Raw genomic sequence first — 19,137 nt, 5'->3', positions numbered from 1 at the left:
TATATATATATATATATATATATATATATATATATATATATATATATATATATATATATATATATATATATATATATATATATATATATATATATATATATGTGTGTGTGTGTGTGTGTGTGTGTGTGTGTGTGTGTGTGTGTGTGTGTGTGTGTGGATGTGTTTTATTAAACATTGGCACTTGAGTGTCGTACAGAGGTCAAACAGGACAAGAAGCGGATGCTTGGGTGTTTTCCGGATTCATCAGGGTCCGAACACGACTGGGCATTCCTGGCGCAAATTCAGCATTGTCAATCTTCTTGGAAAGCGCCCAGATACAGTGACGTGTCCAAAGATGGAAGTTTCCATGGAACTTTTTGGTCTGGTTCTAATTGGATTTTTGGGTGTGTTCACAGAAACTTGAATCTGATCGTGCTTTAAGAAGAAGCCTGGTGCAAAGAAGCTTGTGATAGATTGCTCACTCTGTTGTGATAGGTCAATCTGGAAGGACGTGTTAACGCACTGGGAATTGGATTTCCCATTCGCTGGAGAGTAAGTACACACTTAGGAAAACTACTAACTTTTATAAGCCTTCTTTTACACACTTGATTACTCTTTTATTATGATTTAACATTTATCTCGTGTGGTGCCGTATGTTGATGATCTGGGTGATATTTGATTTTTAACAGAGATGGTTCTTTTTCTTTTTCAGAATGTTTCAATGAAACTATGGGTAATTGGGGTAGACACGCACCTGCACAGACATGTGTGTGGTTTAGCCATAGTGAGAAATGTTTATCTTAAGGGAATAAAGACTCAAGAACTTACATTTACGTGGAGATTTACTGGGGAAAGAATGGGGAAGATATTCATTTATCATTCACATTCCTTTTGTGGTTTTTAGCATTTTATTTTCTTAATTACCATGTTTTTAACTTGTTTGTTAGCTTCACAGGAAAACTATTTTTGCACTAGGGTTTAATTTCCACACAATAGTCCAGGGGTTTTGAGAGAGAGAAAGATCGAGAGTATATATATATATATATATATATATATATATATATATATATATATATATATATATATATATATATATATATATATATATATATATATACATGTGTATATATATATATATATATATATATATATATATTATATATATATATATATATATATATATATATATATATATATATATATATATATATATATATATATATATATATATATATATATATATATATAAAATGTTATGCCCCTGTCATACTCTGACAAATGGCACTTACCTGCAACCGATTAGGAACTGGTAGCGTCGACCTTCGGAAAGCATCTCTCTCACACTCTCGCCTTCTCTCTGTCGATCTCTCCTTCTCTCTCAAAACCCCTAGACTAATGTGTGGAAATTAAACCTGAGTGCAAAAGTAGTTTATTCTGTGAAGCTAACAAGCAAGTTAAAATCATGGTATATATATATATATATATATATATATATATATATATATATATATATATATATATATATATATATATATATACATACATACATACATACATACATACAAATAAAGATAAATTACATGAAGGAAAGGGAAACACTGGAGTGCTGGGAGGCCTTTCGACTCTGTTGTCCTTTACTTAGCAGACTGAAGAAATATAAAAGTATATAAGTTTACAAAGAAAGCTCATATAAATGACAGATGGGGATTATAAAGGAAAAATATGTACCTGGAATCCAACACAACTGAAGAATTAGTAGAACTGCCAAAACTGGGTTAAATATTCAAGAGGTTTACAAAGGATTAGGATCAACCGTTCAGAAGCAGTGACAGAAGGCCAATTAAAAGATTATACAAGGGCGTGACTGACCACCCAAAAGATATTAGTACAACAAAATAATTCATTTTTGTAAACAATAATAATTTTTGCAAGATGAAAATTTTTACATATAAAAAATTATATTAAACATAGGGATACAGAAAAAATATATATAAGGTAATTAATTTGTAATTAAGTCAGTGATTTTATCTTTTAGGTCATTCTTGAACATTTTTCTAATACATGCCAGAGCTAAGGTTAAAATTACAGCTGGAAGTAAGCTGGATAATAGCGGACTCCAATAGATTTCTTGAAAAGAAATCTTTCGATCTGGCAATCACTGAACTTTCAGTCCAATTTATCCTGTGAGAGTTTTCACTTAAATGAATGAATATAGCATTAGATGTTTGTCCAGTTTTGACTGAATACTTATGTTGCTTAATACGTACATCTAAATCTTTGCTAGATTGGCCAATGTAAAAAGAGGGGCAATCCAAAACATGGAATTTTATATATTATGTTGTTTTCTTTAGGGCTATTTTTTATTAACATTCTTTTTAGTGTGTTATTATAGAAAAAAACGAGGTTGACATTACAAGGTTTTAATAATGATTTTATGTTTTAAAACCACTAAAATAAGGCAAGTTAAGAATGTTCTTTGGGGTTTCTTTCTCCATATTACTTTCACTATAAAACTTTCTGTGGGCTTTGTTATAACAAATACCTAGTATATATGAAGGATAACATAAATCTGTACCTATTTTTCGTAAGTATTCAATTTCTTGATCCAAATACTAGGGATTGACAATGCGCAAAGCTCGTAAAAACATAGAAGAAAAAATTGATATTTTGATGTCAAGGTGATGGCCTGAATAAAAATGGACATAAGTTATTGGTTGGTTTCCTATAAATATCGATTTTGCATTGAAATGGTTCTCTATATATTAAAACACCTAAGAAAGGGAGGCAATTGTCTTTTTCTAATTCTAAAGTAAACTTAATGGATGGTACCTGGTTATTCAAATTAGAGTAAATCATTTACATCAATACCAGCAGGCAAACAGCTAAAATATCGTCAACATACCTACACCACTTTAAAGGAGTATAAATGATATTAGGCAAATATCGTTTTTCAAAGAATTCCATGTACAAGTTTGAGAGGAGTGGGGATAAAGGGTTGCCCATTGCCATACCAAACATTTGTTGATAAAATGCACTATTAAATATAAACTTACAATCACAAATGCACAACCTAGTGAGTCAAGTAATATGGCTTACAGGTAGAGGTAATTCGTGATGGATTAGATCATTACTAAGATACTCTAAAATAGAATCAACAGGGACTTTAGTAAAAAGAGAACAGACATCAAAACTAACGAATCTATCAGTGGGGCATAAAGTGATTTTATTTAATTTATCGACTAAATCTAGACAATTATATAAGTGAGAATCGGAGATAGTTCCAAGTAACGGGGAAGAGAGCTTGGTAATATATTTCGGAAGTTTATATGATACTGAGCCAATAGTACTGATAATCCGTACAAGTAAGGTAACAAGGGAAATTTTACTGACAACTGACCTATTAGTACTTTCTTTTATCTTTAAGGATTTTTTTCACTGTGCTATTGAAATTTTTCATGACCTGATCAAGGGGATTTTTTGTTAGTTTTTTGTAAGTCGTATCATCATCCAGTAGGGCTTGCATATAAAATTACAATACTATTCGATTTATCAGCTTTTGTGATGTGGATTGTATTGTCTTTTTCAAGTTCGGTCAAGCTTTTCTTAGAGCGAGCAGGGAAACTACTTTCATGCCTAACATTCGCAGCTCCATAAACAATACCTTTAATTATGTCAACATGATTTTGAGGAAGATCACATATTTTTCCTTTATAATCCCCATCTGTCATTTATATGAGCTTTCTTTGTAAACTTACTTTTATATTTCTTCAGTCTGCTAAGTAAAGGACGAAAGAGTCGAAAGGCCTCGCAGCACCCCAGTGTTTCCCTTTCCTTCGTGGATTTTATCTTTATTTACATACTCTTCACGTTCCATATTTTCGTGATTCAGTTATACATATACATATATACATATAAATATATATACATATATACAAATATATATATATATAAATATACAATATATATAAATACACATATATATATATATATACATACATACACACACACACACACACACACATATATATATATATATATATATATATATATATATATATATATATATATATATATATATATATATATATATATATATATATATATATATATATATATAGGGTGTTTTTGAAATTAGAGGGCCCCCCTCTACAGCATAAACTAAAATTGATATGGACAAAAATAAAAGTAATTCAGAACAGGTATTTACTTAAGTTTCTCTCTGAGTATTTAATATTTTGTGTGGCCTCCATCTGCCTGTACCACAGCCTGCATTATTGAGGGGTATGATTTCAGCAAATCACAAAAAAGCTGAGACTCAAACTCCATTCCCCTGAGCACTTCGGTCACCTATCTTCGCAGGTCGTTGAGGCTTGGTATACCATCATAGTTCACTGTGTGTGCTTCAACACGATCCTTTAAGATACTACCAATGTTTTCACACACATTAAGGTCAAGGGAGCTACCTGGAAGTTCACTTGACGAGAAGAAATCAATACAACTGTTTCGAAGCAGCTCGTGTGTCTGAAGAGCCTCGAAACATGGTGCCTTATCATGCAAAAATGTGACTTCTTCAACAGATAACACATTTTCAGGATCTTTGAGGAAAGGGAATACTCCACCAGTAAGCACAGTTTCTCTAAAGTATTCGCCATTCCATGACTGTCCTTTTTCTTTAATGATGCACATTAACCGTTTGGCTGTGAAACAGAAAAATTCCCAAACATTCAGGAAATTTCACAACTTGGCGATTGCGCACGTCATCACTGATATCATCCAACTTTGCAGTCCAAATGACGTCATTTTTGTGATCTGGCTTCCTGAATATCATCTGATGCGGCAACATGGAGAAAGTCAGCTCCATCCCAATCTTTAAGAAATGAACCACAAAACCATGCACGGCCTTCTCTCTGTTGCTGAGTGATCTTGGGCTTGCTGATAACATGAAATGGCTTGATACCACAGTTCGTCCATAAGTCTTTGGAAGGTTACCCCTGCGTTCCGTAGGCCGAAACAGCTGTAGTTGAACATGTAGGTGCCGAAGGGGGTGATGATCACGGTCTTTTCTATATCTTCCTTCGCTACTGGAATTTGGAAGTATCCCTTCAGCAGATCTATTCTGGTGAAGATCTTTGCTCCGTTCATTTGGTTGGTTATATCTGCTATGTTCAGTAACTGTATATTGACACTTAACCACTGGTAGCCTCCACATGGGCGCCATGTTCCGTTGGGTTTTGGTACTGTGTGGAGGGGGATGCCCATGGGCTGGGGGCTTGTTGGCATATTCCTGCATTCTCCACTTCCCTGAACACTTGTTTGGTGTGGGCAAGTTTCTCTGGAGATAACCGTCTGACGAGTGCGTGGACTGGGGGGCCTTCCATTTCTATGTGGTGCTGGGTGTTGTGTTTTGCTGGTTTGATTAAGTTGTGCTGCAGGTCATCTTTGAAGACCTCTTCGTAGTCTTGCAGAAGTTGGCGTATCTCTGGCAGTGGGGTAGCTGCTGCAACGGGCCCTGTTTGTCGTCTCTGCTGTTGCGGTGACGATGTAGTGGTGGGTTGTTTGCACAGCTGTTGAGGAAATGCTACTGGAGCTGTTTTTGGAATCAGTTGTTTTGATGCTGTGTCCACTAGCATGTCATGTGTTTTTAAGAAGTCTGCTCCTAAAAGTGCTACTGTCACATCTGCCATGATGAAGGTCCACCTGTAGTTTTTCCCGTTGAATGACACATTCATATTTCGCTTCCTGTACATCTTGAGTGGCACTCCACTGGTGGTGGATACATGAAGGTTGGTGGGTGGGGAGGGGGTGAGTCGTTCATGCAGGCTGGCTGGCACAAATGATTTGCATACTCCGGTGTCCATGAGGAATTCTGTGTTCAACCTTTCATCCCAGACGAATAAACACGTGGAGCCCTTGCGTTCGTATCTGGAAGAAAGACAGCCATAAACGTGCACAGCTTCTCTTATGAGGCAACCAGTCTGCTCACTGCTGATGTTTAGTTGTTTGGGTCATGGATACCATCCTCTTGCATGTTTTTTTAAAACAGGCAGCCCTTGTTACATTTGCGTGCATTTTTTCCAAATTTGCAAAGGAAAAAGCACATTCCCTCTGGTGGTTCATTTTTCTTCTGTCTGGTCTTCCCTTTGATGAATTGTTTGTGGAAGCTGTGTTTGTGGATGGGGGTGGCTGGTCTCTCTGGGTCGCTGTCGGATTTCGTGTCAGTTGACTGCTGGGACCATCTTGCTGCTGCTGCTCTGGGTGGCTGGGTGGGCTCCGCTGTCTTGTGGGCCATGTGTACTGTCGACCAATTTTAGGAATTCTTCAACGAGTATGGTGGAGGTGTTGGGTATTGCTGCCACTGTTTGGCGGGGTAGTTTTGAGGAGGACCGCCCTCACCAGGTCAAGGGTTGACTCGGGTTGGCCGTCTGTGGCAGGGAATGTTATGAGCCTCTGCAACCGCTTGTAGACATGCAATGGCCGCTCGTCTCCTATGGCTGTCCCCACGTTATTCATGAATTTCTTGGCTCTTAGGGTAGGTGGCATGCTGAAGGATGACTTCGGCTGATCCTTCAGTGATTTGTAGGTGACGGGTTTGCAGTTCTGCGAGCCATCCTGCGACCTGCTTGAAAACGTCGTCTGCTTTGCGTGCCAAGGAGGTAATTTTCTTTGATTGGAAGATTGTCTCTGCCCTGAGCAACCAAGCTTGTTGGTTGTGGGGCGTAAATGGGAACAGATGTATAGAGGCAGCGGCAACTGTGTCGTTGGAGAGGCTGGCGTCATTGGGGCTGGCTGGGCTGGTCATCTCCATTGTCACCAATGTAGCAAAGCATGAGTAAGAGGTTGCGTCTACAAACTTACTGATTTATTCAAACAACAAACAGACAGGTCAAAGCTTTTGCGAGCAAAAATGTAGTGCCCGACACGAGGCAAACAAAACAGAGGCCAGAGTACAACAACTGTGTTTGCTGGAGGCTGGAAAGATGCACATTAATCAATATACATGACACAAATGAAGTTATGATACATATAGCTGGAATGCTGACATTGTAATGCTTGTGTTAAGAATGATACATTTAACATAACAATATGAACACAAATATACAGTGTGTACAAAGGATTTGGTGCGCGGAGATGCTCGTTGTGAGGAGATTAGCTGGCCAGGTAAGATGGACAGTGTGTGGATCCGTGTGGGGCCCTACAGGCCTGTGCAGACAAAACTGAATCCACTAACGCTCAGTTTTGCCTGCACAGGCATAATTGCGCAGGTATAACTGAACGTTAGTGGCGGGCTTTGCAAGTCACCTCTGTGGCAACAATACATAAAACATAAAAGCTATGGAGCAACTATTTAAAAACTAACTGTCTAAAAATGTTATTCACAAGTAATTTGTCCGGTTTCAGTTGTGAGGAATGGTAGGAATTTTAAATATTCTGTGTACAGGAAGTCTACAAATATAGAATCCCAGACACATTTTTATTCTAACCATCATCCGAGAACGAAGATGATGGTATTTTCGTCTGTTTGTATAGTGCTGTGGGTCAGTTGCCCTGACTTTCTTGAGGCTGAGCTTCGGAAAGTTCGAGAGATTGCAACAAGTCTTAGATTCCCTTGTGATTTTATGTCAGAGCTTTCTGTAAAGCAAGGAAAACTTTATATGAAGTTATGAAGTTAGTCATAAGAGTAATTTTAATAAGAAAAACCTTCTTGTTTTATCATACTGTAACCAGTTCATGGCCATCCCTGGGCTGTTGATACCATTTAATGTTAATGTCATTTTTATAACTATGTACTTAGGAACATGTTAATCAGAAATTCCCCTATGCAGAAGAATGGTTGCACATATGAGATCCCTTGCAATCAGTGTAATGAAAAGTATGTGGGACAGTGGCAGGGATCTCGAAACAAGATTAAAACAATGTAAATATAATGTCAGAACGGAATACTGCAAGTGGTTTATTTCAGCATATGAATGAATACAACCACACCATCAACTGGAAAAATGCTAAAGAGATCACGTTCTCCAAAGATACCAGGAAAAGAAACATTGTTGAATCATGTTTAGAAAGAAAAGTCGTGCAGGTTTGATCAACAGCAGCCCAGGGATGTACAAACTGGACGAATTACTTGTAAACAACATTTTGAGAAAATTAGTTTTTAAATAGTTGTTCCATAGTTTTTATGTTCATGTAATGCTGCCACAGAGGTGACTTGTCATGGACAATGATTTTTCGTATCACTTGACCCTGAGGAAGTGTGCACAACACGTAAGTGCTTCGTCAACTTCTCGTTTCACTCCTTCCTCCAGCTATACGATCGCGTAAAATAGTATTGCAAGTTTTAGCAATAGATCATCAATATAATGCACACACACACGCACATATTATATATATATATATATATATATATATATATATATATACATATACATACATACACACACATATACAGTATATGTATGTATGTGCATATATATATACAGTTTATATATGTATATATATATTATATGATAGACAGGTAGACAGAGATAGGCAGATAGATATATAGATAAATAAGTAATAACCAAAATGCCCTCTTATCATATACACACACACACACACACACACACACATATATATATATATATATATATATATATATATATATATATATATATATATATATATATATATATAAATGTATATATACACATATATTGTATATATATATATATATTATATATATATATATAAATGATAGACCGACAGATAGAGATAGGCAGATAGATATATAGATAAATTGGTAGCAGCAATAACCAAATTGCCCTCTTACAATGGTGAGGATGGATCTATTCCAGCTCTAATAAATATATCTGAAAACGACAGGTATATGTATGTACGAGAGGTAATAGACTTTCATCCTTCTCGTGGTCAGGCCGGCAACGTGACCTCGTTGTGATTATGGTGACGCGGTTTCGTTTCCCGTGACCGGCCATCACAGTCTCTTCAATTTCTTGCGTTTGGATCTTACGGCTTTGTAGTTACAAGCATATCCAAAAAAGCGCTTAGAATTCGAGAAGTTAAGAGGGCATTGTGGCTATTAGAATTACAGTTTATATATATATATATATATATATATATATATATATATATATATATATATATATATATATATATATATATATATATATATATATATATATATATATATTATATATTATATGCAATTAGGTATTCAATTTGATTATTCTGTATCCATTCAAAGGGAAGTTGGTGTATGTTCAATAGGTCACGCATCATTTGGATTTTGAGTGTCAGTTCTAAAAACATAAAGCATGTCAAAGATATTCTCAGGGCATTGTAACATGACAATCCTGTTTCTCTGTTCGAAGCCTAACGAAAAATACAGCGGACGCCTATCACTTCTAAGACGGCGACCTTATAATAATGAATTCCCATGAAAGCACTGTTATTGTTTCAGACTCCAAATCGCGTCATGGTCAGGGCCTCGAGGATGGGCCATCAGTAGTCAAGTATGCGAAGCTTCGCAGAGTAAGGACGCCTTTGACGAGTGCATCCAAGGACTCCACTCGAAATGGGAAGACGACTCGACACCTAACAAAGACGAAGACGACTACGACGACGACGAGGATGAGGAGGAGGACGACGACGAGGAGACAGCCCCAGAGGGAATCACACTCTCGGTGATCAACGAGCGAGATGGCCGCCTTCTGTTCCGCAAGGTATTCATTCCACGGCCACAGTCCAAAGAGTCATTTGAGAAGACTCCATTTCACTGCGTGAAAGAAATGTCAGTTCACCATTTCCTGCTTCTCCCTCAATAAACAGTGGGAGATCAACACTTGCAATCTATTTTCCCGAAGAAAAGTTACGACTGCATGATAAAAACTAATAATCTAATTCTTAGGTTCCTGAAGTATTTTCATTTTTTCCAGGAATTCATGAAACATCCCAATAAACTAAAAACGTAACCTACACACAGTCTGTCTAGTTAGTTATATTGTCCAAAAGACTGATTAAAATCCTACCTAACACTGCAAAATAAAAAATACACAAAAAATCATTCTTGCATAGAAAAATAAGAACAGGGGCACTATTCAGAAGGTCTTCTGATCTCTCGTCCGGTCAACATCTTTTCAGATATTCCCTCTGACGAACTACTGGGCACACTGGGTCGACCTTCAATGGCACGTGAAACGCATCTGCCCTGGCCGTGTAGTAGCGATGTCGGTGTCAAGGAGTGGCTGCGTAGGACTCAGACAGGCAGCTCAACACCTTGCGAGAATGGGATCTTTGTTTGTTGAACATCTGACTCCCTCAGCCCACTGGATCTGGATATTCATCAAGGGTGGCCATACACTCTCCGAGGCAACAGTGATTGAAGGAAGTGACAATACCTACCTTGAAACCCAGTTGGTTCTCAGACAAAAACAGCTTCATCAAAATTTTTCAGATTCTCTTGAAAATGAACGCTGGCACTTCTGTGACAATGAAGATGGTTTAGGAGAACTTTGCGATGAAACCAGTCCTGCCTCTTTGCCAGTGCCCCTACTGCCAAAACTGAGTTTGACCTCTGTAGATCCTTTAGAAAGTGTGCCTGTCATTATCACTGCTGGTAAAAGGTTCCGTTACCTGTGCTATACCCTGATGAGAATTCTTGCAGCTCCTGGTGTACATCCTGATAACCTCCTGGTTGTTCTCGGGGACACCTCCAGGCAGACAATCCAACTGCTTCAACTCCTTGACGTCAATTACGTCACATTATCTACTCATGGGACAGACAATACTAAGTTATTCCACTACTACAGAGATGTTTTCTCTTTTATTGCCAAAACATACAATGACTCTCAAAATGTGATTATGATGGATGAAGACGTAGAAGTCTCACCTGATTTCTTTTCTTTCATGAGTCAGACTTTATGGCTCTTGCAACATGACCCCTCAGTTTACTGCATCAGTGGCCATGGAAAACATAAGACTATTTCACACGACATCAAAAAAGTACTTCGTGGAAGATCCATGGTTGCCTGGGGTTATGCTGTAAGCGTTGCTTTTGTTAAGGAGGCTTTACAGTCTTGGTTGAATGTGGCAGGAGATGCACATGATTTTTATGACCTCTGGCTTTTCCAACACGCAGCCAATGGAAGGGACTGCGTCTTTCCAGATGTAAGCCGAACAAAACACTACGGTATAGGCATCAACACTGTACCTTTTCAAACCGAATCGTTTTTTCAAGCAATACCTTTGGTAGAGGAAAGTGGTGTGCTTTTGACTAACACCAGTAGGCTTGTATTACCCTTATGGAAGCATGACTTAGCCGAGAGCATTAAGGGAGCAAAAGCCCTCACAAGCAATCCTTGCGGTGAAACCTTCATCCCAAAGCCTACCACACCTACAACTTATGTCATCTATGTAAATATGACGAAGACCTCTGATGGTTGGCCTGACTGCTGGAACTATTACAAGCTACTGAAATGTCTAGGCGCCTGGGATCTCACGCCCTTCTCTACTTCCCCCCATGGTCTGCACGAGGGAGTGGCTACATTCACGCTTTCTCCCAATGCAACTGTCCATGCTGTTGGAGTTCCCTACTCCTCCTACTCATATCTCCGGCATCCCAGCATCACGCCATGGACAGCCACTGCCACTGAAGGCGAATACGAAATGTTTACAGCAGGCTTTGCATTTCCCAGTTCCATGGAAGTTAAGAACACAAATATGACATCAGAAATGCTTCTACAACTGCTGACTTGGGCATGACCAAGAACGAAACACAAGCATCACCGAAATTATCTGTCATTCACTCTGTAATTTTGCATGGTCAACCATTTCTTCTGAGGACATGTGATAAGTGAAGGGCTCAGTGAATTTCATACAACGTGAAGTTATAATCCAACCTGTAGGGACAATGAAAACTAAATCATAATTGTCATTCTGGGTGTAAGTTATTCTGAAGATAAAGTGAATGCGAAATGAATCTACATGGGTGGTTTAATATCCATGAATATGAAAATGTCACGCGAGTGTAAAGTGCCAAAAATTCATAATTAGCCAAATGTTACAAATTTACCAATTAGCTATCATGGCGGGATGGGTCGATATCAATTATTCACACTTTGCAGAGGCACTCGCGCTTTCCCCAAGAACGGCAAAGTGTTTCACAGATGAGGTCTAACAACACTCATGCTGGCCCATCGACGGCCGCCAGTTGATGGCACAAGATTCCAGGACGTCTGTAACCCTTATTTCAAACCTAAGCGAATTTCCATGTCAGATTTCAAAACCAAAAGGGAACTGAATAGAGAAAAACAACACCGCTAAAAAGACCACAAATATAGGATTAGGACAATTCAAAATAACTCCCCCATCACCCCTAAAAAAATCTCAAATGTGTTGACAGAGGTCTTTTTTGCTTGGAAATGCTGATCTGCTGTTGCTGGCTGGCTCCGGAAATCTTCGCCAAACCTTTCTTCTGTTAATCAACACCTTTCTTCTGTTAATCACTCTCTCTCTCTCTCTCTCTCTCTCTCTCTCTCTCTCTCTCTCTCTCTCTCTCTCTCTCTCTCTCTCTCACGAGTTAACACAAATCTCAAAATAAGTGGTTGTTAGTTAACAAGGCACAGTACTGCATATACATGTTCAGTGATGAAAAGGTGCTATATAGAACTAGAACTAGTAGTGGCTGAAGAAAAGACACATGATGGTCGGAAAACATCGAAGGAAATGAGTCTTGAAAATGACGACAAATAATTCTGAGCGAATTGTACACAGACTTTTTTGAGAGTACCAAATGGTGTGAGATTTATTGTTTTTCAACAAGACGAAAGTTAAGTAATGATCAAAGAAACAAATAAGATTATACAGGTGTTTACAAAACGATCGAGCAATGAGAAACTTCCACAACTAACACCAGTTGACCTCTGATGTCGGCCACAGAATACACCAGTACCATAATCATCTGTAATTTCTTCTTCAGCTTCCCTGCCGTACAATCAACATTTACACCATTCATAGCCTTGAAATCAAGCACTTCTTGTTCCTCTGATTCTAAAACAACAGGAAGAGGCTTCAGCCTCCGTCGACATTAAAAGACTTTTCTGTCCAGCGTCACCAGAACCTCATTGCCTTCTGGAAGGAGATTCCCACAGGTCAGAAAGGCCCTTTCAAAACGACCCACCCTCACTGAAAAAGGCTTCCAAAATTCTTTTCGTGCCATAATATTATACAAAGCCGTCCATCCTTAAAGAAGAATGGAAAATAGCAAATAAAATTTTTTTTTTTTGGGGGGGGACGTTGTAGGAGAAACATATAAATGGCCCGTTCTAGAGGGAAGGGAGAACTTAAATTCGCGGAGTTGGGGAACAAAAAATATTCAGACAAGAACAAAAATAAATTAGTGCTGCAATGGTTCTACCGAGCACAGGAATCAGTTGCGGCTAAAGCCTGTTTCTCTGGTTAAGCTGGCTAGTCTAGTTGATGGAAATAACTGAATCTAAAACCCTAAACACACTCCATTATGAGAGAGAGAGAGAGAGAGAGAGAGAGAGAGAGAGAGAGAGAGAGAGAGAGAGAGAGAGAGAGAGAGAGAGGAAAATCACTTCACTGTAGGTAATCTCAAATCACTGTACCTCATGCTGCTGACAACAGCCCAAGAACCTCCTCAGCAAACCCTTACCTGCAAGAGAAAATTGGCAAGTTAGAAATGTGACAATACATCAGTTCGAAACATAATGGTTGATCCTCATAAGTAGGCCTATGCCTGTAACGTCATCAATAAGAAATGAATATTATAACCAGAAGTGACAATGTTTCCATTTGCTCACATGCACCCACAAATGTTTGTGTGTGACAATGTTTAATGACATATCCACACAGCCCAATACTTATAGGACAGTACCAATTTCCCGTTGTACTTTTCATAAGAATACTCGAAAACGTCCATTTTGACTTGAGTGAGCCCACTGCCCTAGGGCAGGACAGCCACACCTTTTCTCCCATACACTGCATGATAATCTTCTGAACATTCCATTTTTAAAGACATAGTAAAACTACATTAGAAAATTCAAAACTATAAAGCCGACTTATTTCATTATGCACTAAAATCCGTCCTCTTAGGGTTCACATGCCAAGGACAAGTCATGAAGCTGGGTAGAAAAATTTGTCTCTACTTTACCATAATATTATATCCAATGACTTGAATATGCAAAGAGGTGGACGCAGACCCAGGGGATATAGCAGCTGCTCTTCACTGTTCACATCAGGCCAGATATGGCCAGGTAGGTAGGTTAACCTCCCCCTCCCAATTTGACGACTCTTGGTACTATGGAATCTTTAATGAGATGAGGTACAGAGAGATTATGATTTGCAACCCGAGATGCAAAACTATGCCTGAGTATCAAGCAACTTGTGAACTTGCAATTGTACCTCAGGTGGGGTAACGTTCAATCCAACTTATCCTGAATGCATTATTTTCTGATGATTCATTAATATCAACCACAAACATCAAGTCCACTGCCATAAATAAATTGATGTATTTTACACTACTTTTTGCCAATGTTACTGGTGGCTTTAGGGTGCCAGGCTTATTTACTGTGGGGCTTACTTGCTAGGGCCTTGATATCACAGCAGGCCACAAGATCACACAAACAACGAACATTGTGGAAGAAGGTCTCCCACTCAAGGGAACTCAAAAGGAAACCTCAGTCACTATTGCAACTTCTGTCCCACGGAGTTCTTTTTTTCTTCAGATCCCTGCAATCATCCATCCAGAGAAGTGCCATACGCCCATCTCCCATCCATTCTTTCTAATTTTTTTCCTCTCTAACACATCAACTTCAAGTTCAAGTCTCTTGCTCTCTGTGTTACACTGCCAAAGGCATACAGTCTAGTCTTCATTTTTGCATACATTCACTTGAATAAGTACATATTTGTCTGACAGTATATACAAACACTCATATCAGCTATACACATATGCAAATACATTTATACATACATATATACTCATATGTAAGTAAGTTTTACATGTTACAGAGAGTATTCATATTAACAACTCATGAATAAAACATAGAGATACGTGGACTTACAGAAGGTGACTCACAAAGAGAGAGAGCATCGGGCCAATACGACACTAATGGGTTAAAACAAGGGAGACACTGTTGCTGACTGTCAACAACCAAAGTTAGCATTTTAGGGCGTAGGGCAAAGGTGATAGAGGGATAATCACAAGCCAGTGAAGCCATTAGGAGAGGTCAAGATGTCAGAATAGCAGATGCTGAAGCCTCTCCGTATGGTAACTTGTAAAAAACACTGTAACTGATGCTCTGAAAATGTGAGAAGTGAACGATGAATAAAGAGACCACGAATGACGAAAAATTTGTGAAAAACACTATGGAAATGAAAATGAAGCCAATGAAGAGGGGGGGGGGTGAATAAGCCCATACCATACACATTTCGAACCATGACGTCACTGTTGACACCAGAAACAAACCCAATATAAGGGAGAAAGAAGAAGGACGCAGAACAGTAAAGAGTGAGACGGAAGAGATAAAGAGTCTCAATTACAGTGAGAGGAAGAGCAGTCGGTGAGCGCTGAATGTAATGGCTTGCTCATATCACAAAACTGAACTTAGACCCTTTTTTAGCTCTCTCAAAGAACATAAGTTTTTCCCAAGTCCCCTGCAGACTTTGAGCAATTAAGTCTCAAGCCTAATCAACTTCCCAAAGCAGCAATTAACCCAGATGGAACATTTTATATTTACAAATGGAAAATAAAGAAAAAACTCTAACAAGTATTTCTTCAAGAACCAAAAACTTGAATCTTAATTTGTTCAACAGTTCCTACATGAAAGGAGAACCCAGACACCTCCCGGACTCGTATACCTTAGATCTAGGTTGCGAGTCTACCTATAAAAAAATATATATATAATATATATATATATATATATATATATATATATATATATATATATATATATATATATATATATATACTCGTATATATGAGAGAGAGAGAGAGAGAATTTTGTCACATACACTGTGACCTCTCTTGATATCTCAATGGTCACAGGTCAAAGGTGCGTTGCTGTTTGCCAAATGACACAGCAGTTCGAATTCCACGAGTGGGAAAGCACTTACCAATTATAATTCCCTTTTGGTGTAAGTTATTACTGAAGTACATTGAATTATTTATTAAAAAAAATTTGTGGCTTAATATTTGAGGCTATATATATATATATATATATATATATATATATATATATATATATATATATATATATATATATATATATATATATATATATATATATATATATATATATATATATATATACATTTACATACATAGGCTAAATACATCTATAATAGTTGAATTCAGAGACGGAAGGAGCAGATAAGGAGTTTATAAAATTCCAAAGTGGGGTCATAGGGAGAGAAAGGAACAGTACAAGAGTGGAGGAAGCTGAAACATAATCAGTAAGTCAGTAAGTGGGGATGGCAAGATATATATAGGGATGTAAGAAGATAGTGAGAGAGAAGACGAAGACATGTCAGACGACGGGAAAGGGTGAGGAAGAAATTCAGGAAAATAACCTTTTTTTTCTACAGGGGATTAAATACAAAAAGAAAGGCAGGTGAGCAAATGGGCATCCCATTAGAAGATGCAAATGAAGAGATGCTGACAGAAGTGAATACAGTCCTGGGTCACGAAGTGGGTATTTTCAAGCTCTTCAGAATGCAAAGATCAGAGAGTCACAGCTGAATGACACAAGACTGGAAAGGGCTCGGAAGGGTTGAAAATGATTCCAGAATGATGGGAGAGGGGAATAAAGCAAAGGCCACATAGGAAACTGCAAGAGTTCATTGATAAGAGAAGAGCACTGGAAGAACAATGTAGGTTGGGCATTAAAGTGTGTTATGTGAGTCATGGGAGAGTTTGAAAGTAAGGGGGAAAGGCTGTATGTGGCATGTACAGCACTGAAGGTAAGTTGCATGAAGTGACTGGCAGTTTTATGGTAGAAATGAAGCATGTGACAGACTACGCAGATGGGAGAGGGACACATGAGATGTATAAGTGTTGAGTGTTTATGTGGATGAATGAGGAAGAAGGGACTCCAGCTTTGTCTTGTTTGCAATTGATGGCCAAAACCTCTCCATTTTCACAGGCAAGGGTGTTTCCTTATTGATGTAGTGCAGTTCTATTGGAGTCTTCTTTTCCCTTTTCTGACGCTCTGAATCTTTTATTGACATTTTTCAACTTAAGAGTCAAACACAAAATATATTTTTGAAGCATACTTTGCTATACACTGAGTTGCATTTAACATAGTCTTCATCAAATGGCTTTAGATTATCCATGGAAAGATACAGCACTAGAGATATATGTTAGCAATTTCAGAGGTCCAGATGAATATAAGCCCCCCTCAAGAAGATTGTCTGCTGGATTGGTATATATCTGAAGTTCCAGAACTGAATTCTGATGTAGAAGACGCAGACCTACGATGCATTGTTTGTGCACTTCATGTAGTTCAACAAGGATGTAACCAACTTATAATCCTTTCATCTGATACTGATGTCTGAATTCTGTTCTTGCATTACTGGAATGAGCTTCGTTATCAAGGATGCAGTGAACTGTGGGTTAAAACTGGATCTGGGGATTCAGTCAGGTATATTGCCATTCATACATTGACTGTTCAGCTAGGGAGGGAACTATGCCAAGTGTTGCCTGCAGTGCATTCCCTGACTGGCTGTGATTACACAAGCAAATTTGGGACTGAACTTGCTGCTCTAAAGGCAAATCCAGAAATGTATTTAAAAGAATTTGGAACTAAAAATAATTTTGAAAGTCAAGTTATCATGGCTGAAGAGTATTTGACAAGAGTACTGAAGCAGGCAACAATGTGTAAAACAGCAGACCACCTGAGGCACTATATGTATCATCATTCCAAGAGGTCATGTTTTAAGAATCTACCACCTACTAGCTATGCAACAATACAACATATAAAAAGAGCATACTTTACCACATATCACAAGATTTCTGTTTTATCTAAACCTAAATGGGATCCCCTTGATCCTATGTTATATGGTTATAAAGTAGCTGATGATCTTTTGGTGCCAACTGATAGAAAGAACCCAATACCTGAGGAATTCACTGTGATGTGCAGTTGTACAAAATGTGGCACATATCACTGTCCCTGTCGCAGCAATCATGTTCCTTGCTGCAGCTTTTGTAAATGTCAAAGTGTCTTAGTTGTAGGTGATGCAACATGTAGCAATCCTTTAGGTTACAGTATGGAATGAGGAATCTTATTAAAAGCACAATCATGAGACGCAAGAACTTGTGTAAATTTGACTCCATTACGAATGTAAGTTAAAGCTTAGAATATTTAGCCATGAAAATAAACTACAGACATTTCAATTATAAATTCAATACATGTATTTACATTACTAAATATATACTGCCTTTAATTTATCTTTTGATATTAAAACTATTGTTATGGATGTTTGAATTAGTTTAATTCAAACAATACAACTTCTCCATTTGCAATGTCATAGTACCCTTTTAATGCTAAAGCTACGTCATAGGTTAATAAAATTTTCATGCTATATCCAGAATTTATAAAGTCAATAATTATTTAAGGAAATTGTGCAAGCTATATATATATATATTTAATTTTATTCACTTAAGAAGTTTTTCAAAGTACTTTATCATCAAATATTAATCCCCATACCATGATAAAGTGCCACCTAGATAGAAATGACCATAAATGGGCATTTTAAAAATAAAGTTTTTATGAAAAGTTACTGTATGCTTCTGTGTGTTTAGAAAGTAATAAAGTGCTTATTATTTGATTCATATAATGTTGCCGTGCTGATTATTGTCAATATATGCCATTCATTCTTTAATATTGTTTGATTTTTACCATTTTTCCTTCATGAGGTAAATCATCAGCTTTTCTCGATTTCTGGTGATATTTTGGGTATTTATGACCTAATATAGCCCTAAAAGTTAAAGATTTATATATCATTGGAAAGAGCTTATTAACAGGAACATTTTGAGTGGTAAACTAGTCTTCTACTTTAATTTTCAAGGGAGATATGGGTATTTTAAAGTCAGGTACCCAGAGTTTACGGGTCGGAATTATCGCCCGATATAGTGAAATTAAGCCT

At 37.7% G+C, this 19,137-nt stretch overlaps 2 protein-coding genes across 30 annotated transcripts in view; one reads left to right on the top strand and one right to left on the bottom strand.

Annotated features, from left to right (window-relative positions):
* The window catches only part of atl (atlastin GTPase), a 496,293-nt gene that overhangs the window by 146,242 nt on the left and 330,914 nt on the right, over positions 1-19,137 (bottom strand). The window lies entirely within an intron of this gene.
* Positions 7,904-11,856, top strand: LOC136836603 (protein O-linked-mannose beta-1,2-N-acetylglucosaminyltransferase 1-like). Its single transcript, XM_067101055.1, has 4 exons — positions 7,904-8,056; positions 9,218-9,312; positions 9,434-9,695; positions 10,114-11,856. Exons 1-4 carry the CDS (start codon positions 7,904-7,906, stop codon positions 11,731-11,733), a joined length of 2,130 nt encoding a protein of 709 aa, XP_066957156.1. The 3' UTR covers positions 11,734-11,856.

This window comes from Macrobrachium rosenbergii, chromosome 56 (genome assembly GCF_040412425.1).
Source record: "Macrobrachium rosenbergii isolate ZJJX-2024 chromosome 56, ASM4041242v1, whole genome shotgun sequence".
In the NCBI taxonomy this organism is placed as follows: domain Eukaryota; kingdom Metazoa; phylum Arthropoda; class Malacostraca; order Decapoda; family Palaemonidae; genus Macrobrachium; species Macrobrachium rosenbergii.
The sequence above is the reverse complement of the archived record's forward strand: the minus strand, read 5'-3'. Positions and strand labels throughout refer to the sequence as shown.

Coding starts and splice junctions, on each gene's coding strand:
- LOC136836603 (XM_067101055.1), top strand. CDS start 7,904: ATGTCAGAACGGAATACTGCAAGTGGTTTATTTCAGCATATGAATGAA. Junction 9,313..9,433: donor AAAGATATTCTCAGGGCATT/GTAACATGACAA, acceptor TTATTGTTTCAG/ACTCCAAATCGCGTCATGGT. Junction 9,696..10,113: donor GCCGCCTTCTGTTCCGCAAG/GTATTCATTCCA, acceptor ACATCTTTTCAG/ATATTCCCTCTGACGAACTA.